Raw genomic sequence first — 27,640 nt, 5'->3', positions numbered from 1 at the left:
TTATATCTGATTATCTGCCTTTCTTTAACTTTATCAAGCATCAAGGCAACGCTCACCAGCCCATGCTTCTTGTACTTTTCTAACTTTTCAGATTTCTAAAATAGCTTTATTTTTAGCCCTCTGTAACCTTCCTGAACTTCTAAAATGTGTTGAGTAGTTACATCCAGGGTGCAGAAAGGTGCCTGGCTGATTTTTTCCAAAACACATTAGTGCATTGTCATGGTTTGAGCCCAGAGGGCAACTGAACACCACACAGCCGCTCACTCATCCCTTCCCCCTCAGGGATGGGAAAGAGAAAATAAAGCAAAAGGCTCAGAAATCAAGATGAGGACAGGGAGGGATGACTCACTCATCGCGGTCATGAAGAAAAGACAGACTAGTCAGAGGAAGAAAAAGAACGTAAATTTAATACAGATACTAACAACAGCAACATTCAACAGACACAAGTAGGATAGTGAGGAGCATCACCAGATCTTAAAAACACCTTTCCCCCACCCCTTCCTTCTTCCCAGGCTCAGGTTTGCTCCTGATTTCTCCATCTTGCCCCCTCAGCAGCAAAGGGGCAGAGAATGGGGGAGGTGTAGTCAGTCCCACCACTCCTTTCTCCTTGGAGGGAGGACTCCTCTCATTCTTCCCCTGCTCCAGGGCCTCTCACAGGAGGTGCCTCTCACGGGAGACGGTCCTCCATGAACTTTCTCTGGCATGGGAACACAGGCCGCAGTCCTTCCCACGCTGCTCCAGTGTGGGTCACCCCCTCATGTTACAGACCTCCCAGCACCAAACTACAACAGCAGAGGCTTCCCACAGAGTCCCGGACTCCTTAAAGTGGAGTCACCTGCTCCGGCATGGAATCCCCCACAGGCTTCAGGTGACCATCTGCTCCACCAGTGACCTCCATGGGTGGCAGGGGGCAGCCCTGCCCTCTCACCACGGGCTGCAGGGGGGCTCTCTGCTCCAGCACACCTCCCCTCCCTCCTTTCTTCCACTGACCTCAGTGTTCACAGAGGTGTCCTCCTCACAACTCCAACTCCTCCTCTTCCCAGGTTCCCCTTCTCAAATATATTATCGCAGAGGCACAGCCACCATCGCTAATTGGCTTGGCCTTGGCCAGAGGCAGGGCCGACTTGGAGCTGAGGGAGCTTTGAGAAGCTTCTCACAGGGGCCACTGCTGTAGCCCCCTCCTCTGCTACCAAATACCCACCACACACACAAACCCAGCACGTGTGTTATCTTGTATTGCATATTTGAAAATGTGCATCATTAACATGACTATTAGGATAAAAACTGTTTCACTGTTGTCAGAAACCCTGTAAGTACCATTCTCCTGCTTTGCAGATGAAACTCAAAATGCTAGTGAGTATTTTTGGCTTTTTCACATCATCATTGGCAACTTTATTATGCCTGACTTGTTCTGGGCCAGTGTGCCTGCTGTGGTTTAATTTAGTCTTGATTATATTTTTGAAACTTGTATTTTGTTGTCCTTAACTTGTTTCAGCAAGTCTCACATTCTGTTTTAGTCTAGAAAATCAAAGGAAGACGATAAAGAAACTTCCTTTATGTTAATTTTCTTTCATTGCAATCTACTCTGTAACCCTTGTTCCCTTGCCAGGCATACGAGTGCCTGTGTGCTTCATCAGTTATTTAGTTGAAAACATTTTAGGAAAGCTTTCTGTATTAAGATTATTGCTAATGAGCTGTATACAAAACAAAAGTCCATCTGTGGTCCTGTCATCTGTTTTCAAATTATATTGAAAAAGGATATAATCAGAAAGCTTAAGGACAGATTATAAAAACAGCTTGGCATCTTTTAGGAAGAACAGGTACTCCCGAGTGCTGAGCCCTTCAGAAAAATCTCTTCACAAAAGCAGGCCCCTAGATGGGAGCTGAACTCTTGAAAGTCTACTTCTTCAGGCTTTCTTTCCGTCTGTTGCTCTGCTGGAACAATAGTCCAAGGCCTAATCTCGGGGCTGCAGCAGCAGAAAATTTGCCTGCAACTGAATGTTCTTCTTCCAAATGATTTCTAATAGGAGATTTAATCCATCTATTATGCATTATCTTATTTTGAGACATGCCAAGGCCATTTAAAACACTGTAAGCTACTGTGATGTCCACAAGAAAAAGATTACTGTGTGAGGTGAAATATCCCTGCGGCCAGGACTTGTCACAGTTGCTTAATACTTAGCAGTCAGGCTGTGTTCAGCTGATGGACTTAGAATTTCTATTTGGCATCCCTTGCCCAAAGCGGATGAGAATGACCCCTTTTGTCCTGTCTGTTATTATCAGGCAGCTTTGGAAAATGAGCACGGCTGAATGAAAAGAAAGCAGCAGATGACATTTTGTTTTCTGCATGAGCTAGTGTATAAGTTCTTTGTTTTTCAGAAATGGTTTTCAAGATGATGTGCTAATATTGCTGCTATTTTAGCAATAGTTCTTTTGTTCAATCCTGAACGTAAATTTTTGGGAGTTGGGGTGTCCATTTATTAGTGAGCTCTTTCCTTGTAAAATCCCATGGATACCTAAAATATTAATATGTATATTCTAAATAAGAATTTTTTAATATTACTGTAACATTCCTTTTCTGGAGCATAGTCTCATTTCTTTAAAAAAGTGATGGTCACATTTTCAGAATTAGAAGTTCTGAAAAATTTTGTCTGTGTGCTGAGATTACACTTGCTCTAAATAATGACACACACTTACTCTGAATAATTACACTCACTATTTTAACCCAGTAGTGAACATGGGTTAGGGACTTGTGTCAGTATTGAGCACAATAGGCATGCCCTTTGATTTAAGCTATGTGTCACCAAGCGTTAGGTCTGGAGATCCAATATTTCAAAATACAGCTATCACACATACAGATCTGGAAATCTTCTGACTTTGGAGTGTTTTAGTCATCCTTGTGGCTGTTTTCTACAGCTGACCAGAAAAATTTTCTGCATTATCGATGTGCCAGTGAGACATGGAGGCTGCCAAACAAGTGACCTAAATTCAGTAACATGAGAACTGTGCTCAAAATGAGTTAGGTTTGAAAGTGAGTGTCTTCCGCATACAGGGGTTTTTTGACATTTTTATGGGTGATTTAAGAATCATTTGGGAGGCAGGAGTCTCAGATGGATTTTCAGGTATGTCAGCAGCCTGACTAGATGTATTCATATACCCTAATTTTTGAGCATCCAGTTTTGGTCCTTGTCAGCTAGGAGTCTAGTCTTTATCTGTAGTCACTTATGAGGCAGTTTGGCTTCTTTTGGACTCAGAGCAGAAGACGGTCATGTTATGTGAGTCATTCTCACCGTCCTTTGTGTACAGAGGTCAGTGAGCTCAACTGGGTAAATAGGTTCAGCTGAACAAAGGATACATCGTCTTCAGGGCTAGTTTGGTTTTTGTTAAGATTCTTAAAATTCACTAGAGTGATGTTCTAAGGTTCACTTGTTTCAGCGACAGAGAAATAGCAATGACACAGGTCGTCTTCATCCAGCCGGATGCAGGTAGTTTCAGAATATCAGATGTCAAGGTTCTGCGTGTGATGTGTGAAGAAGTTGCTAATGAAATGCAGTGCTTGAGTATAGAAATACTTTGGGAGACTAAATCTTCCTTCATTTGTGCCTTCCCAAAAGCCTCTGCATACCTGCACCAGTTTACTGCACACTGGCACATCATGATCATCCCATTAACTATCCTTGCAACTTTTCTCCATGCCTACCTGCATGTGGCTCTCAGTCAGCTCAGTTCCAGCTAAGTCCTTGGTCCCCTGCTTATGGGGAGGTAGCAGAAATATATAGAGAGGGAATGAGTGGGCAAGCAGACACACACTCAGGCCAGCTGAAGCTGATTGTGACAACAGAGCCTCAGACAGGCTCCAAAACTTCTTACACATCCTTTCACATCCATTAACCTCTGCTCAGCAGTGCATAGCTTGGACTGGCACAGCTAAATACAGAACCGTGGGAATCCTGTTTCCCAGTTAGAGACTGACCTCAACAGAGTCCCTGTATGGATGTGCTGAAATTACTTGGCAGTCCAACTGTGGCTTCCTTAGAAGGGTAGTGAGGGGAAACAACTTGGAGGCAGAAAAACAACTTCCTCATGTTCCTACTGGTAGCAGTCAAGCCCTGTGGGTTTGGCCCCGTGCCTTCTAACTGCCAGTGGAGTCCCCTGGCAAAACAGAAAGTGAGCCAGTGTAAGTGGGCTGGTTTGATGGCTAGACTAAACAGAGGGTTATTACCAGGACCTTTCAGTTCAATTAATTTTGTTTTATGTGCTTTATGACACTCTTTGTAGTTCTCTTCCCTTTCTTCAGTGTTCCCTACCATTCTGGTATTTTTTGCTGCAAATACTGTAGCTAACTATTAGTAAACACCTTGTTAACTTCACTGGGTTGGAGACCTGTTGCTTGGAAATGTGTTGGCTCATGTATATAGGTACCTGTGGCATAACAGGCTCTTAGGCATCAGTAGAGCTCTTGTAACTCTTTGAATGGACAAGGGATCTTGTCAAAGACTTTTCGGCCCTCAGTATGTTAGCAAATCCTCATCTATATTGACATTCACTTCTCAAAGATAACTTTGCAATGCATGAATTATGCAAATAAAGGTTGCTTATTCCCCAGAAGATTGGATTTATTTGTATCTGCTAATTCTGTTTTTAATCAATTTGTTAGCCCTGAAAGACAGTCTTACTGTTCTGTGTTTGTTGTTAAATGTAATGGCTCTCATTCTTTACCTTTTCCTTTAATACTTAGATTCATTGGAGTGATAGTTTTCTTACGACAGTTAATAAAGCAATGAATTTGAGTTTATGTAGAAATCCTGGGTGAAAGCTCTCTGGCTTGTACATACTATAACTTTAGATTTTATCAGGTTTTAGAAGAAGGCTCTTTTACAAATGTTTCAGTTTGAGGCAGTTCCTTGGACCTGATCTTACAAAAATAGCTCAAATTCAGAATACACTTGAGACATATCCATAATTAATACAAATGCAAAAAAAAAAAAAAAAAAAAAAAATGAAAGCCATGGAAGCTTCTCCTGCTTTAAAAAAAAGGTTTGTATCATAAATAGTTCAGCAAATCAGTTGCTAACAACTGCAGATACCTTTAGTATATTGAATTGGGTGTATTTCCAAATAAGGTTGTATTTAAGTTCTTCTCTTAGGCCTCTAAAATGCAGCATTTCTCATTGCTAAGAGATGAAGTGGTGGTAGCAAGGTAATATCATCCATGACTTCTATTTTGGTGATAATAAACTTGTGAAAATAACTGGAAGTAACTGGACTCCACTCTTCTGTCTGCAGCTGTAATCGGAAGAGGATTTTACAAGATTCTTTAATGTAGTTGGAATGTATGTGTAATCTTTTGACCTTGTTCTTAGTTTTTGATGACTATGGCATGTTAAGTGCTGATAATTGGGTTTGCTCTAGGCTGAAACCTGATCTGCTCTCTGCAAAGGAGAAGATCAGATCATCTAGTGTAAGAGGCACTCAAAGGGGCTACCTTGGAAATTGCAAGACCATGACTACTAAGAGTAAGGATCTCTGAAATATGGCAATTTCTTAGGAAGGACATGCTGTCCCAAGGAATGCTTCTCATTCAGCTTAGTTTCAATTGGACTTTTCACCCAAAGGTTTTTGTCCCATTCTCTAAATTTTCTTTTTTATGCCATCTGGTTTGCCTCATAACTCAAGCTGCCCTACTGTGAAAGCTGCCTTGTAGCTTCAGCTAGTGGAACATGACTGCTAGGTATGAGAGCAAGATGCACATGCTTTTCACTCTGTTCTTGGAAGGGGATTCAACTCTCCTTATATAAGCTATGTGCAAATGAAGCCTCTAATCCAAACTAGTTTTTAGCTTCCTTCTCTAGCCAGTGGGGAGAGGAAGAAATCTTCAGAGATATATTGCATTGAAATATCAGTGTTCAAAATAGATGGGATTAATTGTCCTATGGAGATGTATCTTTCCACTGAGTAGAGAAGAAGCCTAAAAATTAACTTTGTCTCACTGTCAGATTTTTAGAAGAATAAATTTAGAGGAAGTTAATCCTGTCCTTGGTTTAAGAAAGTACTGAGTGACATTTGTAAATTCTGCAAATAGCAGTCTGTCGAACCAAGTATCTTCCAGTCCCTGCTTACTTCAACTGAAAGGCGATGTAGTCTTTGTATCATGTCTCCTCTGGAGACCTCTATGAAAGGAGTTTGCAGCAGTCAAAAACAGAAGCAAGCACTGGCAAGGAAATGGACCCAAAGAGTTTTTTAAAAACCTGTCCAAAGGGATTAGTGCAATGGTCCAACCTGCACTTTGTTTTTCAAGCCATCCCTTTTCTGTCTGTCTATGACAGTGTTGCTGGAACTGTTCTTCTTTCTTATTTTAAGCTTTCTGTGTGGAGTAAAACTGCTTAAAACAAATGTGATTGAGTGGTAGTTTGCAAAGTACAGCACTGTTAGCCCTGCTCTTCCCATTCCTGTTGGGTTCCCTCATAGGTCTTAAGAATATAAAACATGACTACAGGTAGAGTATGTCAGACCAACAGTCCCTCCAGCTCAATAACCTGTTCCTGCCAGTGACTAACAGATGCCTATGTACCTTTCTTTAATCCTTTCCAAGCCTCCATCTATTTTCAGCTTATGAGAGTTTCTAGCCATAAATCTTTCTTGTTAAATGAAGAATTGCAGCTGACTTTCTTGTCTCTTATGTTTTAGAACTAAAAAAACAAAGAAGATATCTGCTCCTCCAACCAAGGAAGAGAAGACCAAATTAACCATTTTTGAAGAGGAAATGGATCCAGATGAAGGACTCTTTGGCCCAGAAAAAGATTTCTCATCAATGAGTCCCAGGAAGAAGATGAAAGAGAGTAAATCTGTTCTGTATTTTTATATACACAGATTGCTTTATCTATAGCATGTGTATAGCTGAGCTTTTAAAATGTAGTGATACAGAGTGTACACGCTAAATCATGACTTGGGAATGTTAAGGCAAATCTTCAGCTGGGGCAGAATCATCTAGATTCATTCAGAAAGAATCAATAAAACCTCTAGTTCCCACAGCTGTTGACTGTTGACATTTTGGGCTAGGATATTACAGGTCTGTGGGAGCTGACTGTCCCATAGTCACTCATGCCACACTAACAAGAGTAATGTGACCTACTTTTGAGTGCAAGAGGAAAGCAGATTACCAAGTCCTGAGAGTGCAGAGTATCACTGCACTTTATGGTTTGGAAGTCCTTGTGAAAAAAGAGTTGTCTACATGAGCTTTTTTTTTCAGCCCAGTAGCCAGATTTACTAGCTAGTGTTAATGCAGGTATTGTGTTATGTAGCATGATTTAGCTACAGCATTTTCTGGTCCTGCTTTCTAGATCTGAAATTATTTGAAGATCCAGACCTCGGTGGGATGGTAAGACTGGGTGACTCTCTACTGTTGCCAGCTGCCTGTAAGAACAGGGAGTATGTGCTGAACACGGGTCCTGAGGAAGACACTGAGGAACTGCTAAGGTACACATCTCAAATCTGTCATTGAGGATGAAGGTGATCTCAGGAGTTATTTAAACCTCAAAAGAGATTAACTTAAGGTCAAAGCTTAAATACTGTGAATGCTAACTGAATCAATACTTGTACTTACAAGCAATAGGTAAGATCTGTGTCATGGAGCTTGAATATCAAATACATTAAAAAGGAAATTAGGAAGACCCTTTGATAAAGATAGGGTGCAAAGTATTATTCTGTGACCCCAAAGGAAGAGTCTTGAAGGCCCAAGGCATGCCATCAAGTCCTTGTTTTCTAACATGACACTTATGCTTTTTGCGAGTGATCCACAGGGGGTGAAAACTGGCCTCATGTATGGAAAGTGAGAAACAAAGCCCAGAAACAAAGAGGAGATCGGCTTTGGTGAGCTGAAATCAGGGGCTCTTGCCACAAGATGAATGATTTTCTGCTGGTGGCTCACAGATCTCCATGCACACTTCCTGGAGGAATCCTGTGCACACATCCACAGCTGTAAAGGACTCTCATTAAAATCTCTATCACCCTGCATTTAATTTTTAATCTAGTGGAAAAGGAAGGTGGGAGCTCAGTTACAGGAGGGAATAATGTTCTTGCTTTTACACTTACCTGCCCTCTTGATAGTGTAGCTCTGGAATGTATCATCACATAATGTGTTTTATTCCTGACATCTCTCTCACAAGGCTAGTTTGCCTGCACTGATAATCCTCAAGAGATCAAACAGGGAGCCATTGCTCAGAATGACCCAGCATCACCAGGGAATCTGTGCTACAGTAAAGAGTCAAATTCATACCTTCTGGATCTCAGGCTGGCATCTGAATGATGAGACCAGCCTGTTTCCAGTGCTAATTCTTGCCAGCCAGCTCCTGTTAAGATTTATGATTTCTGCAGCTGGTAATAAACCTGTGAGAGAGAATCTGTGCATGGTTTCAAACCTCTCCTGAAGCAGGCAGTTTTACAGGTATTGCTTTCTATGCATGCAAAAGTGCTAGCTATCTCAGTGGTGATACCTGACTTAATTTAAAAAAAAAAGTTAAATTGGGTTGGGTGCCATCTCGCAATAAGTCCTGACAGCCCACTTAATGTTTACAGAAGCTGGTGGGGCAGGACATGACCTGATGTAGTGCTGTAATATACTGGGAGCAAACATATATGTGCTTGCAGTGTATTCATGTTTGCTTTCTTCTCTGCTATCAATTTCAGCATACGGCACTTGATCCAGATTGTTCAAACAGCTAGAAGATAAGTGCCTGTTTCAATGCAGTCCTTGCATTATTATCCACTAGTGGAGAAAGCTTGTCCATTTGTCGTGCTAATGTCCTTTGGATTATATGTTTTCTCTTCCTCTGTGGCAGAGAAAGGTCTCTGAAGTCTGCTCTGAGACCAGTAGACCATGCTTTTAGACTAGTTTGGGTCATCGATGTTAGCAGCACACCCAGATGGTTATGGAAAGCCATGAGAAAAGATTCCATTTCTTTTAAATTCCAGTAATTTTCATTTATTCTTGAATTGTCTCAGCGCTTTCAGTAGCTGACAAGTCATCAAGATCCTATTGGAAATGAATACATGTAATGAAGCAGAAAATCGTGCCAGTGGTCCAATGGGAAAGTTGCTGCGGGAATACAAAGGCAAGACCTGGCTGTGTAAGAGGTATAGGCAGATAGGTCAGGGTCTGTTGACCTGTTCAGGTGCCTAACACCCTCTGAAATCCCCCTGATAAACCTAGTTCACTTTGTTATCTGCACAGCATAGAGAGCTGGTGGACTGAATGCAACGTGACTGGGGTAAAGGAGAAGCTGGTGATGGCAGGGGAATAGGAGTGTCAGTGCTGTTTTAACCTAAAAGAATACTTCACCTCGCCTCTCTATAAATTCATTGCAGTCACCTGAAATCCTGTAGATGAACTTTCTTAAGTGTTTATGCACAATGCACTTTGTCTTCTGTTCAGCTGGAAGCCTTAGCAGAACTGTCAGGTCTCAAATGTAGTAACAGCATTTGAATCATCTCCCACCTTTCCTTACCACCAGACTGGTGTTACATGTTCTTGCAGGGCTGTGCCACAGTCTCTTTTCCAGGCAGTGACCTTTTGTGGTGAGAGGAAATGCTCGTTGGGAGCTGAGCCCTGCAATTTCTCTGGCATGGGGGCTTGACCATATTTTGAGGCCTAAGAATAAATCTTGCCTTTTGCCCTGTAGATGTTGACAATCCCTCTCCTTTCCCAAAGGGGACTGAAGAAGTCTATCTCCAGCCTTCAGATCAAAGTAGGAGCTGTGACAACTCATTCCTCTAGTGGGCTAGAGCTGGCTAAGCTACTAGAGGAAAACTGACAAACATCTTGATCTGTTGGAAATACTCTGTTATACCATGCAGAAAATTTGCCTGGACACATTTTGTCAAGACCTAAGTCTGACCTGAGCTGTGATGCACCAGCAGGTCTGTGGTAGGTCCAGAAACCTAGACATGTTCACTCTACACATGTGGATTAACTGAATAATGCCGATGTGGTAGCTCCTGACTTACACAGTGTACATTTGCATGTACCACATGGCCTGCTCACATGCATGTGGTAGATCTGAGAAGTGTCTGACTTACTGTAAAATGTACTTTCCAGTGATTCATGGGCAGAGATAGGAGAGCACTGCCTAAGGCAGAGGAAGGCAGAACCTTCTTCCAAAGGGGAGGTGGGAAAAAGATGATACTTGGAGCAGAACACAGAAGCAACCAAGTCCTTTGTGATCTTTATGGTACCTGAGTGGTTGTAGCAGCAGTAGCACCACAGCACTGTCAGCACAGCATTGAATCCCCAGCAGTGACTTGTAACTCTTGAGAAAGAGACTGTTACGGAGACAAATGAGTCTGCAAAATGTGTGTGGGCTGTGCTTGTCACAACATGAGGGAGAAGAGAATATGATAAATGTTCTCATTGCAAACTGAAGACTGTGCTCTCTGTGGATACCTGCTCAAATGAAATGAGAATTACTATTTTAAATAGCATCATCTCACTCACAACAAGTATTGAGCTTTGAGAAGAACCAATTGCTTTGTATGTGTAATGAAAGATTTATTTTTGTGGCAAAATATCCTTGTCCATTCAAACAAATATCTTCCCTTTTCCTGTCCATTGACCAGCCTTTTACTGGTTACTAATTTCTTGGCCTATCAACCTTGGTGGTGATGGAGAAACTGGATGAGCTACCTCACTCTAACCACTGACACTGTATATGCAGGCACTCTTTTCTACCACAATACATCAGTGAGGTGCCTGTAGAGCACTGTACTTGTATCTCCTTCCAGAACTTGTGGAAAACAGATAAATTGCTGTGGTAGGAACCATCAAGGTCAAGTCTCATCATGTTGCCTTCAGCAAAAAAAGGAGCACATCATACTCTTCCTTCATGAGATGTTCTTTGAGAAAGGGAGGGATAGGTAACCAAATCTTTTTGACTTGTCTCTTCACCGCAGGGATACAGAGGAACCGAGGCTCTTCCAAAAAGTCTTGGGTCCCATTGCTTTTGATTCTTCCAAGGTGCAAGGTGACCAACTGCAGTGAGAGGAAAGGGTAGCTGATCAACCCTTTCCCAGATGTTAAAAGAATTATCCTTGAGGATGGATTTAAGATGAAGCTTCTCTTTTTTCCTGTCATTTTCCTAGGTTACGTCATACCATATAATGATTCCTTCTGGATACATTCAGCCATTTACCTCCCCTCTCAAAGCTCCTCCTTGGGTCTGATTTCCATTTAATCTAGAGACAGAAGTCCACTGCTGCAGAAATCAGTGTCTTTCAAACTCTCCCATCATGGATTCTCATGCCATCTTATTTTCTCATCTCTGTACAGCCAGTGGCCACAGATGTTCAAATTAAGTTTTCATGCAGCAGGACTGCAGTCAACCTCTCCTGCCTCATTAATCTAAATCATGCCTGCCTGGTGTGATGGATCAGGTTTTTGTGGAAAACCAGTGCTAGAACTGATACTGTGAATGTTGCAGCAGCTCGGTAGGCCCACAGAATTACATGAATTATCACACATTCTAGCCTGAAATAATTATCGCAGTGGTCTGAGCAGCTTTTTAGGAGAGATTTAATTAACTTCACCTTCGATAATGAATAGGGAGTTGAACTGGAAGGAAGCAGCTGTCAGCATAACATTTGTCTTTTTCCAGTGCTGAGAAGAGTGTCAGCTGTGGGATGCCAGTTCTTCTGCCCTGTGATGGCAGACCTGGTGTATTCTGGTTTAGGATTACACTGATGTAAGGCTGCTAGTTGTTGAAAGGGACAGACCAGCTCTTACCTTTGTGCTACAGCTGCATCATTCTGCCTGTGCCCTTAAAAGATAAATTTGGTCTGTATTTACAGGTTGGTCTGTTTTTACAGCTGTGATCTGTGCCATCAGTGATGCAAGTGATGACCCTTTCAGGAGCATTATATTGTTAGAGGCTGAAGCTGTTTGTGAAATCACATCCTAACAATGGCCATTTCTAATCACTGTTCAGTCCATACAGCTTCTTGAGCAGGTTTTTTAGCTTCAGGTTTGCCAAGGAAGGGTTGCCACTCCCGAAGCAGAAAAAGTTAGTACATCTTCATCCAGCAGGCCATTAGCAGATGCTGAATTCAGAGCGTAACACTTACATCTTCAGACTAGCCAGGGGTCATATGGGACACCACCTCCAGCACCACATGATGGGAGATGATTTCTTGCTCTCCTGAGGATACGAGAGCAGCACCGTAGTTGGGAGAATAGCTTTGAGAAACTCCAGAGGGTTTAAATCTAGACCTTTGAGCAGAGGTTTGTTTGGGTGATGGGCGAGTGGTAGAGGAGGTTGCAATAACTGAGTCAGAAATTTCCTGACCGCTCCAGGGCATTTTTCTTTGCTTGCTGTGACCTGACAGTGGGGAAAGAGCCTTGATTTGCCTGCAGTAGCTTTCAGCAGACAAATATATTCTTCTTTTCCTACCAGTTTTTGGTGGCCTGATCTCTGGCCCTTGGCCAGATAGCACCACTGGGCTACATCTATGCAATTAGACTCTCTCTGCCTGCAGAATGAGGCTGCTGTATGCAGCTGCCTGCTGGGAATGGGCTCTGTCCCATACCAGCTCTGAGTTGTGCCTGGAAATTTTTTGGAAGAGGGCTAATCTGTCCCAGACTGAAGCTGTGCCAGTGGTTCTTCTAGCGTTTCAACAGTAGTGACTCTCATGTTCCAGTGCCCAGACATATTTCCTGGCACTGGCTAAAGTACCAGTATGGATTTACCTGCAGTGGATTGCAGGGAAATGTGGGAACAGGAGGGGAGATACCTCCTACACAGCCCCCTGTGCTTTGCACTCCCGTGGTTAACTCCAGCCTGTATCATTTCCACAGGTCTTTTTAGACATCACACTATCTCTACCATAGCAGAAGTGATGGTCAACAGATACTTTGAAGCCTACTGTGTATTTTTGGGAATAAGTCTTTTCCCAAGTCATACATGTGATATTATACCTTTCCCCAAGGCTTCACTAAGGTACCTCTCATACTTGGAATTAACACCAGACAAAATAAAGACACCGATAATAAGATAGGAAAAGATAAAAGTCTGTTCTGCAAGAACTGCTGTTGAGTTACATAATCTAGCTTCAAGCATAATCTTTTTGGATACTTTAGTAAAATATGGGAGTCTTTGTCACTTGCTTTCAGTACGGATTCTCCTCATTAGAGCATTCCCAGCAAGCAGAGGTCACTGTCCCCATCATGCTAGATGCTGTACACAAACATAGTCATTCCTGTCCCAAAGATCTTGTCCAGATAGACAGGTCAGCCTTCAGAGAAGTGGCATCTAAAATGTTGATGTTCTGATGGCAGCCTACTCTGTCTCCAAGTCAGAACTCGTTTACTCTCTTGAAGTCCACATGCCAGGAGTCATTTCACAGGGCTTTGTGACAGCCTTTCTTCAGTAAGGGTTTTGATTGCTTTCTGCGTCTGAAAACAAAGAGAATTTCCACCAGTGGAGCCTGTGAATCAGCACAACAGCATGGCAGGAATTTTAAACAATGTGGCACTGCTTTTCCATTGCAGAAGAAGAAAGAGACTAATTAGAGAATGATTAATTACATGGATTCTGTGCCTGATTGTCTATAAAAAGATGGGGGTTGGAAGGGTCTTCCTTTAATCTTTTTATTTCAGAATAGTTGCTTGATTTTTTTCTTCCTCCTCCTCCTGGCCTGGAGTTAAATATGGCGGTAGTTATGCACTGTAACAATTCGTTGGCTTCTCAAGAAACAGAAGTCCTTGTTTCTATCTGTGCCTGTGGCGTTTTGCATTTTACCTCTTTAGTTTTCCAGAGAAAGAAATTGTGTCTCACATGATCAAACAGCAGTGGATCAAACAGTTTGCCTAGCAATGCAGCACTGAAAAGCAGGTTTGGAGACAAAGACCACATATTATCTGCTGTGTTCTGTGTAAAAGACTTCTATCTAACCAATATCTTGAAAATATTTACGTGATCAGCTTCCAGACTTTGAAAAATCATCTCCTGCAGAATTTTTGGCCTAAAAGCAAACTACCAAATAAGCCCCACCCCCCCACCCTCCAAAGAAACCCCACAACCTACTGGACTGCATCTTTTGAGGGTATTTTATGACTGTGCTAAGTGGTTTTGTTGCTGTGGTTAGCACAGAAAAACATAGAGCCACACGGGATTAGAGAATTCAGGAAGCTGTACCATCTGATCAGGTTAATGATCTGTATTTACTGCTGCCCCTTCTGGGCAGTGTTCCTAGTTCAAAATCATGCTTCCTCTATATGATCTGTATGTATTGTTCATCTGGTTATTAAGGTTTCTGTTATTTATGACCAAAACTTTATGACATGGACACTGATTCATTCAGTATTTGTTTATGCCAAGGAGGGAAGCATCAGATCAGCTGAAGAAAGCTAGGCTTCAGAAATACCAGCCCTAACATGTTTTGTTTAGTGCACAGCAAAGAGAACAAAAAATATGTCTGGGCAATGTGATCACTGCGCGTGATATCTCTTGGATATCAGAGTTTGAAGCAAACAAAAATGCCTGGGCTTAAATTCAATTAATTTCTCTGTGTAGATATGGAATTCAGGAAAAAGAAACACACTGACAAGGTGTTTTGTAAATTAGGTGGGATATGTCACCCACAGGGGACCATGGAAACTAAAAGGCATCAGAAATTTTATCAAATAAAAGAGAATATAATCTCCAGAATTACTTGGGGGATGAAATTTGAGGAGCTGCCTGCTAGAATACAAGTCCACAAGGCAGAGTTCAAGGTGCAGAGCTCTGGGACAGTGGCCCTGCTCTGTCCATCAGTTGGTCTGTTTAGGTATATCCTAGTTTTAGATATCAATATTCAGGCAGTTGATTTTATGAGATTAGCCTTAGTTATAACTGATCGGGTTTAGATTCCCTTTGGGAGTCACAAAAAGATCTGACTTCAAGAATGATTTTATTTTAAAGGGTTCTGACCTGGTTCACTTTATGGCCAATTCATGGTGAGTGTAAGGACTGCCTACCTATGGGGCTTCTAAAAGAAGAAACTAAAAAGGCACCTTCCTTAGACTCCCTGTATGGTATCCTGTTGCAGTGATGCTGGAGAGCTGCTCCAGCAAACCCCTTCCAGTCACCAGCGGCTCAAATGAGAAGCTTCAGAGAATCCTCCCAGAGAGAGAGACAGCTGTTGTCTGTTCCCTTAGTCACATCTCCATTTGTTCCTTGCTATTTGACACGAGGTGGTTATGGGTGCTGAGCAACAGAGAGCATCCAGCCCATCCTCCTGGATGGAGGGACTGTGCCACCTCTTCATGGCACACTCTAGCAGAGACAGAGGGAAAGGATGGGCTGCATGTGTGCTGCCAACTCCTTTCTTGTTTAGTAATCACTTGACCAGACTTTCTTATCCTCACAAGTCCTCTAAGAGTGAACTAAGTAAAACTATTTGAAGGGAATTTTAGCACCAAAGAAAATTCCAGTCTCTTTGGAATAGATCCTGCACCTTAGTTTAATCTCCTGATTCATTTGTTGCTTGCCTGTCAGGCTACCCTTTGGCTGAGGAAGACGGAGTTTTACTGCTGCCACTGTTGCAGCCTAATGGGCTCAGTCAGTTGATGCTGAAGTTTGATAGAAACAGTTATTATAACAGTGCTTGTAAACAATTAAACAGTTAAATAATTTCACTGCCTCAAATGCTACTGTTATAGATTAAGTGTGTCACACTAGAGCTGGAGTCTGGCAATAAGATACGCACATACTACAAACCTACTGTTCCTCTTGATCTTTGGCTCCTCATCTGCCATGTAAAAGTTTCTGCTTGCACTTCTAATGCATTAGCTTTCCCAATTTTGTATGCTACAGTTAGAGGTGGGCCTTTTGCAAGTCATGCGTTCTGTAAGCATATATAAGGTATGCATTTTATCAGGGGTTTCACTTCTGTAGCTGGTCATTACACAGCTCATTATCTGCATGGATTGCTGGTTGGGTTTTGACTGCTTAACAATTATTTATCAATCAAGCCTTTCAGAAGTTTAACAACTGTGTTTACTTCTTATGCTATTTTGTTTGGCCACTGTGCTCAGAGGACCAAAATGAGGCTATTTTGATTCAGAGCAGAAATTACTGTGGCCTGTAAATACTTCTCTAGCTATGCTAAATTTTACTTTGCCATCTCTGCTATATCTTTTAGAGATGTGATATGTCACAACCTTCTTTCCCTTTCCTTCACATACTCACTTTCCAAGGGCAGACAACTCTTGGAGTTACAAGACAATCTGTTATAACAGCCCTCTCAAAATCTTTAACAGCTCCCGTGGAAATAGAGTTGTGCATGCACAATGTGCTGTGTCTCTTGATGAGGCCAAACAATGTGGGTAGAAAACATCCATAACTGGTTTGGGTGGTTTGCATTATTTCACTAGGAAATAGGGGGAAGTGGTCACCAAAAGAGTTGTTGTGTACAGTCACAGAGCGCAAAACCACTTCAGTTTCTTGGAAGCAAACGTGAACACAATATTTTAAAAGCCATTATTTTTTCCAGTTTCTCATGATTGAACATGGGGAATGCTCAATCTCAGTCTTGAGGGATGGGGATGAAGAGGAAGCAGAGCTGAATGTGAAAAATTTTACTATCCAGTGAAAATTTCTGGGAAGCAAATCATCCTGTCACAAATCAAAAGCATTTTTTTTCCCAAATTAAAATAAAGTTCTTTTTCTTTTGATAATTGCAAATTGCTTTTAGTTTAGAAATTTGCAAACATGCTGTAAAATTCATCAACTTCTACGGTGAACTGAAAAAGCACATTATAAAAAAACAGTTCTTATTTTGGCAATATTGAAACTTTTCTGGAAAGCTCTTCCTAAACAATAAAATCATCAAAGTTGATCCTTTCCTGCATAAAGTTTTATTTTCAAGATTGCATTTTCTCACAAAACAAAAAGCAGTTCAGAAATTCCCAAGATGTTAATGATGTTTTCTTTTCATTCCAGAGTTGAAGATGATTTAGAGAAACTCTTGAAAGTAACCTCCAAACCAAAACCTAAGGTGCCATCAAAACCACCACTGCCTCAGAAGCCAGCAGTTGTCCCCAGGAGCACTAATTCATCCCCACTGGCAAAGCCAAAGGAAAACAGGATTCAGACAATGAATGAAGTGGACATTCTCCAGTATATCCAGGAAAATGAATCTATCAACAACCAAGATACAAGTCTTTTTTGAACATGCCTATTTTTAAAATGTAATGATGCCTTCTTGGCCCAAACTCCCAGTGAGCTCAAGTGATGGTAGCAAAAGTTGTCCATGTCTTTACTGTCACTGTGCTCATTTGTATACTATGATACAGAGAGCAGCAAGTTTGACTAGCAGAGGCTCAACACGATGTTTTCAAAACAGTGCAGTTATGGTATGATGTTGCCTTAGATTTTCAGGATTTTACAGGGAATGTGGACAAGGGTGTAGCACTACAGATTGTCTACTACCACTTTAGTATCAACGTAGTACAGTTTTGGCCAGTTTAGTCCTGACTGAAAATGATAAGCATGTTGCACACATGGCAACAAATGGTCTGAGGCAGGACAGGATGCTGTTCCTGTCATTTTAGACAGTGTATTTCAGCTCACTGGGAAGGTAATTTTCCTTTTATCCTGTGCATTTTTATAACAGCCCTTTCCTCCCTGACTGGTATTTGAGTAATTTATAACCAGGAAATGTTAAGTATAGGTAACAGTTCCTCTACAGTTCAGATCCCAGCTAAGCCCGACAATCTGCTGCCTTTCTTGTTGCACATACACCAACTTGTAAGAGAACGTGTAGGACTGCAAACACTAAACAGTATGCATCTCTGCCCCCTGGGCAGAATAGCAAACGACTGAAGAGAGAGAAGCATGCAGCTCCAGGCATAGGTAGAGGTTGCAGTGTGTAGGAGGTTTAGATGCTGTAGGACTTTTGTGAACCTACTCAAGATTCACAAGGGCTAATTTTTTCCAGCCAAGTCTTCCTGGACTTCCACTGTGGTTAGTGGAGAGAAAGAGATTTCTCCAGGAGGTGATTCAGTGGATGTGTTCTAATGGAGGAACTCTGAATGCTCTCTGGAGTCACTCTCTTTTTCTCCTTCCCTTCTCCTAGAACTTAGGAAGCCACGATGATTAATTCCAGCAAGCTAAAATGAATTTTTTTGGTAAAACAGTAGTCTTTTCATTACTATGGCAATGGTTAAAACAAGGGAGCACAAATTTGGGATTATCCACAGGAAAAAATAGGAAGAAAATATACTGGAGAAATTTTAATATGCAGGAAAAGAAAAACATGGTAGAACAGGCATCCCAGACTACCCCTCTTCTTCCCTGGCTCAGGGACTCTGGTTCAACATCCTGAATTTACACCAATATGGGTTGATTTCTACTGTCATGTAGAAAGAGATTCCTGAACTCATTCCACGTGTGTTCTATCCAGATGTGAAGACAATCTCCCCAGAAGGAAAATAGTAATATATTTTAGCCATATAACTATCCCCAAATTTGCCTTTCTAATCTAGAACAAAATAAATAGAAAGCATTATATATATTTTTTCAATAATGAAATTATCTCTGTTAGTACTTCCTTTTTAAGCCAATGGAAAATATGATAAAGGTATTGTGGTTTGATGGGACAAATAAAATATAACCATTGACTCTCGTCTATGTACACTATGTTTCAGTACAATAAAGCATTTTGCTAACCTGCAGGTGTTACCATTATTGTTGTTCTCTAGGTTGTAGGGTAGCAGCAAATCAGAGTTGAAATATGGATTCCATTTAAGGCGAAGAGCTTTACATGATGTTAAAGTGCATGCTCTGCGAAAACCCTGTGTAAATAAGTATGAAACCAGGAATGTAGCTGTGCTTGTATTTCCTCTGAGAGCAGCTAAAGGTAAAACTATATATGGGCAAAGGTAGTACCTGATTCTGTCCTCACAGTGTCCTGGTGCAATTAGGAACCTTGTTTATCCCATCCTTTAAAAGGGGAACAAAAGCACTGAAGAGAAAATAAATGACTTGCCAGAGAGCGGGCAGAAAAAATTAATTCAGGGCAGCCTTCCTGTCGCACTACCTGGTGTCATGAACAACCACTGTATTATTTAACTGAGGGCTAAGGGATCTTGATCTCCACTTTATTCAGTGAGACTTCTTGCATTTCTATATTTTTGGCCTACAGACCACCACATGGCCTGAACACTGCTAAAACTGCCATACAGAGGTCCATGATTTAATGATCAGTAGAGTGAGTGCAGATCTTCACTCTCAGTGGAGGATCAACAGAGGAAAAGGATTATGATTTCTTAAAGTAAATTAAAGAAATCGTAGAAGAACAGAGCTGGCAGTGGCCTGGGAAGACCAGTTTGTCCACCAGGAACATCTGGCCTGTGTCCTGCTGGTGGCAGTTCTTACTGGCCAGGACAAGGTGTTACTGATGTGAGGCTGCGACTGGAAGAGTTGGCAGATGCCAGGGCAGGACATGGTGTCTGAACATGGTTAGGCTGGAGAGATACCTGAGCATAGGCACTGAGTTCTTGCATTGGCAGTAATTACGCCTGTGTTATCTGTCACAGACATTTTTTTAACATGTCCTTAAAAATGTCTGGCTGGAGAGCCACACTGGAGGTGTTACAGCCTCCCTGGTTGTTCCATTACAACTTTTTGCCATCATACTAGAAAAGTTTTCCTACATTTTGACATAACTATTCCTTCCTGCAACTTAAGCTCATTACTTCTAACTCTCATCACCACAGAAAGAGAACAAAGTATACTCCTTTCAGTCTTTTCTAGGATGAACAGCACTGTCCTGTGATGGTGGCAGCAAGACAGGTCAGGACATCTTCACGGTACCAGCTTCTCACGACTTGGTGTGCCCTAGATGAATGTTGTTGTCTTGCATCAGATTTCTCCCATTTTTTAGCAGAATGGCTAAATATCTACATACAAATTCACCACAGGCAATAAAGAATGCCAGCGTTGCACACCCTTTCATCAACACCACTTGGTGCAGTGACACAATGTGCAGCCTTTGTTCCAGCTGGGACTGTTTTTCTTTCACCGTTCTTTATACCAATGTCATCTGTCTGCCTTCCACCACCTCCAAGAGCTCCACTCAGAAATGGCTCGTGCTTTTGCAAAGCAGTGGGAGGGTAGATATTGCATATTACCATCATAACCACGGGAACATTCACACTAATACTGATGTAACAACAGTATAGCTGTATCCGTTTTCAATGACCAAGGAATACCCCCCTAAAATTGTCAAATTACCTAAACAACACGGGGAAGGAAGAGCTGTTAATTGTTTCCTCTGCTAGATTTTTAAGATGATTTTAAGATCAGTGTTTTACTTCAGAAAAAAATCTATCCTGTCAAGGAACTAACATAAAAGGATCCTTCATAAATCCCAGTGTTACACATTTGTTTCACAATGCAAATGTCTAGCTGCAGTAATATTTATAGTCACTTAGAGTTGAGTTACGGTCCTTGAATAAATTATATATAATGAATCATTACTATAGAAGAGAAGAATGTCAGACAAATGTAGCTCAGAAAAATTGAACATATTATTTGAAATGACATAGGGAAACCACACAACATACTTTGCATCCTGCCAGACTAGAACTTTCTTTTTTTTTTCATACATCACTTCTAGTAGCAGCTATTTTATTAGCCTGCTCTTGACAACTCTTGAAATTCAATTATGGACTCCAATGTAGTTCTTGGCTGACAGACATCACCTTTCGACATTAGTAATAGCTAGCTCATCAGAAGATTTGAAAAAGCAAGAGAGTTATATTTAAACCCTTACAAAAGATGTTTTGTTTAGTGATGTGAACCCAATAGATATCTCTATTGCTTTAGAAGCTGCTTCTTGTTTTGCATAACCTTCTGCTTGTTACATAGTACAGCACTACTTAACAAATAACACTCCATGCTTCGTTATTTTGGGCACAGTTAAAATACTGATTTCACCAAACAGGGGATTTCACAGATGACCTATGGGTCATCTGATCAGGTCAGTTCTGTTGCTGAACTTTTATGAAAGCTAATTCCCACATAGCATTTAAGGCCTAGTTCTGTCAGTGACAATTTGGGTTGGGTCTAAAAAAATATATTAATTGAAACTGATATTTTTGCTAATCTTTGCCCAGATTTTAGCATCTGCAAAGAAGCTGAGCTTGCTACAGCAGAATACACAAGTCAGCCTGCAATTTAAGGTCATGAAAATCCAGCATGCTCATAGAGCACTAAGGCATTAGCTAATGAAAGGAGACTGTAAATGACCAATCCCTGTGGTCATTAAATTTAGCATAAGAGTGCAAGCAAGCACTGATATTTCACTTAAAAATGTGACTGTCACTAATGTCACCAAGGATTCTTGAATCATTGTGTGTTTGTGTGTGTGTACATCAACCACATTTCTTATCAATCAATGTGATCACACATTTGTGACAGTTTAAACCTCTGTAAGTCAAGAAGAGAGAGGGGTTTTATTGTGAGATTTTATCTGTATTCTTTTCATCTCAACATCAACAACAGGACTGAATAAAGTCACTCAGTTGCTTTCTTTATTGCACTCATTCCTTCCCTGATTCATCTTTAAACCCTTCTGATCCAATCTTTTCAGCCCTCACCATATCACTGATCTTCCTTTATAGCCTTCCACATACTACTGGTATTTAATATCACACATTGAACCTAATGAAGAATTCAAGTGAAGGGAAATCATGTGCCTGTGTTACTAGAGAACCATATGTAGTGTACTTTGCTTTGAGTAAAAATACTAGCAGTGAAAGGTGATGATGGTAAATTAAATTAATAGTCAAATTAAGTGCTGCTGTGGGAGTTCAGAAGTCAATGAAGCTGCTTAAAGGATCGATTAGTCATACATATTTAGGGAGTAAGTTTTATTCGTACCAGGATGTTATGGATGCTGAAAATTTATATGGGGTCAAGGAGACACTGGTTAGACTCATGGAAGAGTAATCTATCAAGGGTTACTAAAGGTGCCACTTAGAGCTTGGGAAGTCCTTGAGCTACAAGTTTCTGGGAATTAGGAGAATATTCAACAAGCAATTATTTTTTTATTTCCTTATAATCGTCTGCTTTTCACTGTTTTTAAGAATACTATTCTGGGCTAATCCAAAACTCACACTGAATGAGTCAGTGAGGATTTGGTGACTGAAAAAACAGAAGATCCTCGGTGCTTTAGCATTCCCAGCACCCTCAATAGGATCCATCCACTGGCCTTATAACAACAGAGCCATTTCTCCTATTTACTCAAGAGAGGTTCCTGAAGTCAGTGAAAATTTTGATTTGCAATATATATACTTTTTCAAAAGCCACTTTTGACATGTCTGTGTTATATTCGCAGTGAGCGGCAAGTCTCTTATTGATATCAGAGAAAGATTTCAACCATTCTTGAATGCTCCTCCAGATCCCGCTCTTGATGGTAAGATTAGGAAGTACTATGATTCACCTATGAAGCCAAATGTAAGAGATGTGCTAAGTGTAACTAAGCAGCAAATGGCATCATCACAACACCCGGCAAATTTCAGTAGAATAACCCCTAAATAGACCATCTGATGTTATGTTATGCTCTTTTTTCAGTGAGGTGCTCAGGAACCTCCAAATCTGAAATCATCACCAAACACAAAAAGACGTAACAGCCCACTGGCCCCTACTGCATTAACAACCACCATGGTTTGTTACCCTCAGGTATATTGTTTTTATTATCAAGTACCTTGGAACCATAATATCACATTTGGAGGTTGGGAGCTGTTAAAGCCATGGGGAAGCATTGTGGTCATCATGTCATCTTAATGTGGGAATTTCAGTCACCCTGCCAAATCAAGACGATGCATGAAAAACATCATTCTGTTGTTTTTTTGGTAAAAAAAAAATGCAAACCAGCCTCTCCTTGAACTCATTAAGTACTCTTCGAATGCGATTTAGCTGTTTTCTGCCACAGGCAATGTTTCCGTCCCATTTATCTCATCGAAGGCTTGCTTCCTGTGACTGCTGGGAGAGTCGTATAGTCAATCTAAACTGTCAAAATCCCATGCAGATCATTAGAAGCCTAGCGATGCTGCTGCTTGAGAGAGGAGGCAAAGGAATAGGATGTGACACCACTCTCAAGCCTGATCGACTTGGAGAGCACCACTGAGAATGGGAGAGACAGGACAGAATGAAAGAAGGCATCTGCCTGATTTATATACAGAGCTCCAGATCCTTTCACTTCCCTTGAAAGATTGGGGCTGTAGGGCTGAAATGAACAATTAATTTAATACTTCTTTGGTGAGCTGAGCACCATGGTTTTTCAAACGAACATAAAAGCAAATAAAATTACAAAATTCCTGGGATATTCACTGAGTACTTTTCCTACTCTGCTAATTTCTCTGCTTTGTAAATTCACCATGGGAATTTGTGCTAATGATCGCAAACTTCTCAGATTATTTTGTTGGCAATAATTTAAAGCCACTGATTTCACCTCAGAGGAGCTTATAGAAATGGTTCAGTTCAATAATGTCCAGTAATGTTAGCAAGTTCTTACTGTGAAGAGGAATAATCATTTATTTACTTTGAACGCTAAGAGTCAAAGCTACCTAGTGCTTCCCCCCTCTGCCTTATGCAATCAAATCCACAGGCTACTATGATTTGTTTTCCTGCTTATGGCTTCCTGTGTCTTGATCTTTAATAGCTTAGATATTTAATCTTGTGTACAGTCCCTGAAAGGAATTTGTGTCCAGAACTGCTGTCTAATTATAGCTGCAATGCCTTACCTAAACAGAAAACCTAATTCTACATGGAATTACATGGAAGATTAATATTTTTCATAAGGAATTAAAAAGAAATCTGGGGCTGTCTTCATAAGTGGCTTAGTTTAGCTCAAGGGAGCATTTTCATAGCAAATCTCCTGATCAGCATCACCTACCATACACTGGTTCCCATCACAGAGCTGCCATGGAACAAACTGGACACTTGGGTCTGGAGGACCCAACTAGAAGTAGAAATAACTTCCCCCAGATGTGTACATGGGCAGTGGGTACTCACCACCAGCTGTTTCACTTTGCAAATCCTCTCCTGTTTTGCTGCCGCACTTGCTGATGTCATCAGTGCATGTTTGGTGGTAAACTGAGCCCAAAATCCAGCTGACCTCTGCCTGTTTCCTTTGCAGTAAGGGGTTGTGCTGAAGGAGCAAAGGGAGGAAGGGGCAAAATCACAGGGAGGTTCAGGTGTCCCCTGGTCTGCAGACGCTGGAGTGGATTTCACAATACCCAGTCAGGTGCCCTTAATAGAACCACTTAGTCTCGGCTCATCTGTCACTGCTCTCTAGGCTGTTAACGAGTTTTGCATTAATCAAACATTGATTAAACTAAATGAATGGCGTGGGAGCGGCAGGGGGAGAAAACAAGCTCCCACATCTCCTGCTTCCAGGTAGATGTCCTTATTACTCTCTATAAAATCCCTCTTTCTTCTTCTAGGAACCCTATTTCTTTCCAGTTTCCGCAGGGAAGGCAATGCATGATTTTGGCACTGCCTTGCCTCATGTTTGCTGGAGAAATGGGAGATGGAGGTTCAAAAGTCTCTGAGGCTGAGAAAGGCAAAAGGCCCACATTTCTCCCCTCCTGGGTGAATACTTTAGGCAGTGTACCAGAAAAGATTTAGAAGATATAAAAATTTCCTTAAGCAACAAGACAGGAGACTATCTGTCCCAAGATTAGCTCAAAAAATAGTGACTGGGGTCACTATGAGATGCTGTTGCTTCCTCCCATGTCCAAGCTGGCACCACACAATCCGGGCTGGATGGGGTGCCAGGGTGTGGGGGTGGCTGTGCCCGCAGGAGTGCTCTCGGCTAAGGATGACAAGCGACAAGGCTATTCCCAAGAGAATTGCACTTGCTGGATTTACCAGCTCCAGTTTTCCCATATTTGCAAGTCTGTGCATGACAACTCTGTTTTGTAGAGTAGTCACGAGCTGACCCATTTCCTTTTAATGCAGTAATTACCAGATTGACTGCCTTCTCCTTCAAGGTACTGACCTACAGTGGCACATCCAGTAATTACTGTGGATGAAATCTGTAATGTCTGCATTTATCACAGCTTTTTTATCCATTTCTGTTGCTGTTTTTTTTTCTTTTTCCCTTATTTTTTTTTTCTCTTTCTTTTTCTCACTTGACCTGCAGATTCACCAGCTTCGTGAAAGAAAATCGTGAGGTTTTTTGCCTCAGACATATGATAAGAAAAGAAAAATTGGGAGTTTAGTGGAAAAATAAAAGTGTTTCCCTAAGGCCATGTTTGCATAACAGATCCCATTTAATTCTATCAGAAAACCACTGAGGGAGTTACACAGGGTAGCATTAGAAACAGAAAGAAATCCCAGGATAGTAGGTATCGTTGTCTGCTGTCTCTCCTCACTGTGAAGACTGTGCTGTTGGCAGGGACATTCAAAATGTGCTGTATAAGAGTGACGAGTGAGCACAGCACCGTGTCCCTGCCCAGGGATGGGGGTATTCACCTGTGTGCGACTGTCAGGGACCTGCTGCCTCCCTTTCCTTTTCCTGTAGCTATTTTAATAATAGCTATTTCATGAAAACAATACTCAGTTATTTTAGACACTTCAGTAGAGACTAGGATTTAAGACTCTGGAGTCATTTATAGGCTCTGTGTTTCTCTCTGTCTGATAATATGTATGTATATAGTACATATGAGAACATGGAAAAAACAGAAAGACTTATTAATCTTCCCACAGTTAAACAGAGACTCTGTAGCAGAGCCAGCAAAAAGATTTGTCTGGTTTCCTATCTTGGCCATGAACCTCAGGGCTAAACTAAAAATACAAACAAAGCAATCTTGTGGGTTATGGGGTTTTCTGATTTTTGTTTGCCTTTTCGTAATGTGCATAAGGATGACCTGAAACGTTCTCTCTCTGAAAAAATTGTGCCTGCCTTTTCTCTGTTTTCTAGAAATTCAGGAAGATGCTTTGACTGATGGACAACCAGTGAACTGGTGACATTGCAAGAAATGAAAGGGAGGGAAAACTAGCAATAGGACGGGATATTTTGGTATTACAAGTTTTAATTTTTTTTCCAGCTGAATTCCTGTTTCACTTTAAAATGTCTAACAATGTTTGTGGGAAAACAATGTTTGTTGGGATCGCTAATGAGTTTACCCAATACTAAGGGTGTGAGAATCTGGGTTTCCTCCTATTTCTTCCCACTAAAATATAAGAAGGAAATGAAGGACCTTTAAAACTAAAAGAGGAAAAGCTTAACTGTTTTCTTTATTATGTCAGCAAAGTAGGCCCAAACTGCAAATTCCTTTAAAAGCCTCCTTTCTTTTCTACATCCAGACTCCAGTCCCTGAACCAGTCACCGTTCAGTCACTACAGACTACTCAGAATTGGTGTGAATAAAGCATTTACTGGTTTTGTGTCAGAACACTGTAAGACAGAACTTTTTAAATGGAAACTTTTTTTGAAATCATAGTCAACTTGTCACAGCAAAGACATAAAAACTAGAACACTGTGGCTCTCAGCAGGATTAAGGACTAGGACTACAGCCTTTGTGGTTTCCAAGAAAAAAAACAAACAAACAGGATACAGATATGGGATAGGCCCCCAGCTTTTGAGGTTTTGCGCAGCTTCCCAGAAATGGGTCTGCTCTCTGAACAAAACAGAAAAATACTGCTGCCGCTTCGGCAGGGGCAGGGCTGTAACCATGCCTGAAATGGAAATGGTATCAGCTGCCACAGAGGCTGAGTCGAGTATCCTCTTGTTGCAGCCTGAAAGTGATGTACTGATGGCAGTCCTGATTCTTAGAAGCACAGTTATGAAAATAGTTAAAGCGTGAGGAAATGCTGACTAATGAGCAATTACGTCGGAGCGTGACTACGCACTTCACAAGAAGGGAAAGCAAGGTCAGTGATTTAACACAGAAGCTTTCAGGTCACCGAAGCACAGTGGGCTGATGGCAACGGGGCTTTCTGCCATCACTGCACCTTTTTATGTGTGCATGTAGGGCAGGGGACTTGTAGGAAAAGTGAGAATTCAGATTTTGGAGTACGCATAAAGGCATAGTTTGCTGGGATCTAAGTTGTTTCTAATCATTGGAGGCTTCCTGTTATTCTTTCCTTATTGATTACACATTGCAAATGAGACAATAATCCCATTTGGCACCTGGTTAAACCAATAGGAACATGATCATTATTAGTATTAAGTGGCAAGTTATTCCTGCCGCAGACAAATATGTCTAGCTATTTCCTTTATAAGACACTGGTTTTAGTTCCTTAAACTTTGCCAGATTTTAATTATTCAGGATAATATTTCACATGCTCAGTTATTTGGCTCCAGCTGAGATGCTAAGAAAGCTTCAGCTCAAACAGTTCAGCAGTCTTTGGATAAAGAAGTTGTAGGAAGTTCTTTTAGTCCGTATATTTTTCTTAAAAGTGTTGATGAGAAGGCTCTGTAGTCCCATGTCTTGAAAGAAGGCTTTGGGAATTGGCATAGGAATCACTTGGATGTCAGAGTTGTGCCTATTGTCTTATTAATGGGAAGCAGACAAATAAAGTCTAAACCTTCCCAAATTTATCTGTATGATAAAAGCAAAAAAAAAAAAAAAAAAAAAAAAAAAAAAAAGAAAGAAAAAG

The 27,640-nt window shown here is 41.2% G+C and overlaps 1 protein-coding gene across 1 annotated transcript in view; it reads left to right on the top strand.

Annotated features, from left to right (window-relative positions):
• The window catches only part of HS1BP3 (HCLS1 binding protein 3), a 53,522-nt gene extending 34,824 nt beyond the window's left edge, over positions 1–18,698 (top strand). The window contains exons 5-7 of the mRNA XM_042803603.1: positions 6,688–6,839; positions 7,341–7,476; positions 16,968–18,698. Coding sequence (XP_042659537.1) covers positions 6,688–6,839; positions 7,341–7,476; positions 16,968–17,196 — 517 coding nt within the window. The 3' untranslated portion in view covers positions 17,197–18,698. The remainder of the gene's footprint in view (positions 1–6,687; positions 6,840–7,340; positions 7,477–16,967) is intronic.
• The last annotated feature ends 8,942 nt before the right edge of the window (positions 18,699–27,640 follow it).

The sequence above is a fragment of the Tyto alba genome, unplaced genomic scaffold (assembly GCF_018691265.1).
Source record: "Tyto alba isolate M040663 unplaced genomic scaffold, T.alba_DEE_v4.0 Super-Scaffold_40, whole genome shotgun sequence".
Lineage (NCBI taxonomy): Eukaryota > Metazoa > Chordata > Aves > Strigiformes > Tytonidae > Tyto > Tyto alba.
Note: the sequence above shows the minus strand (reverse complement) of the source record. Positions and strands in the feature narration are given on the sequence as shown.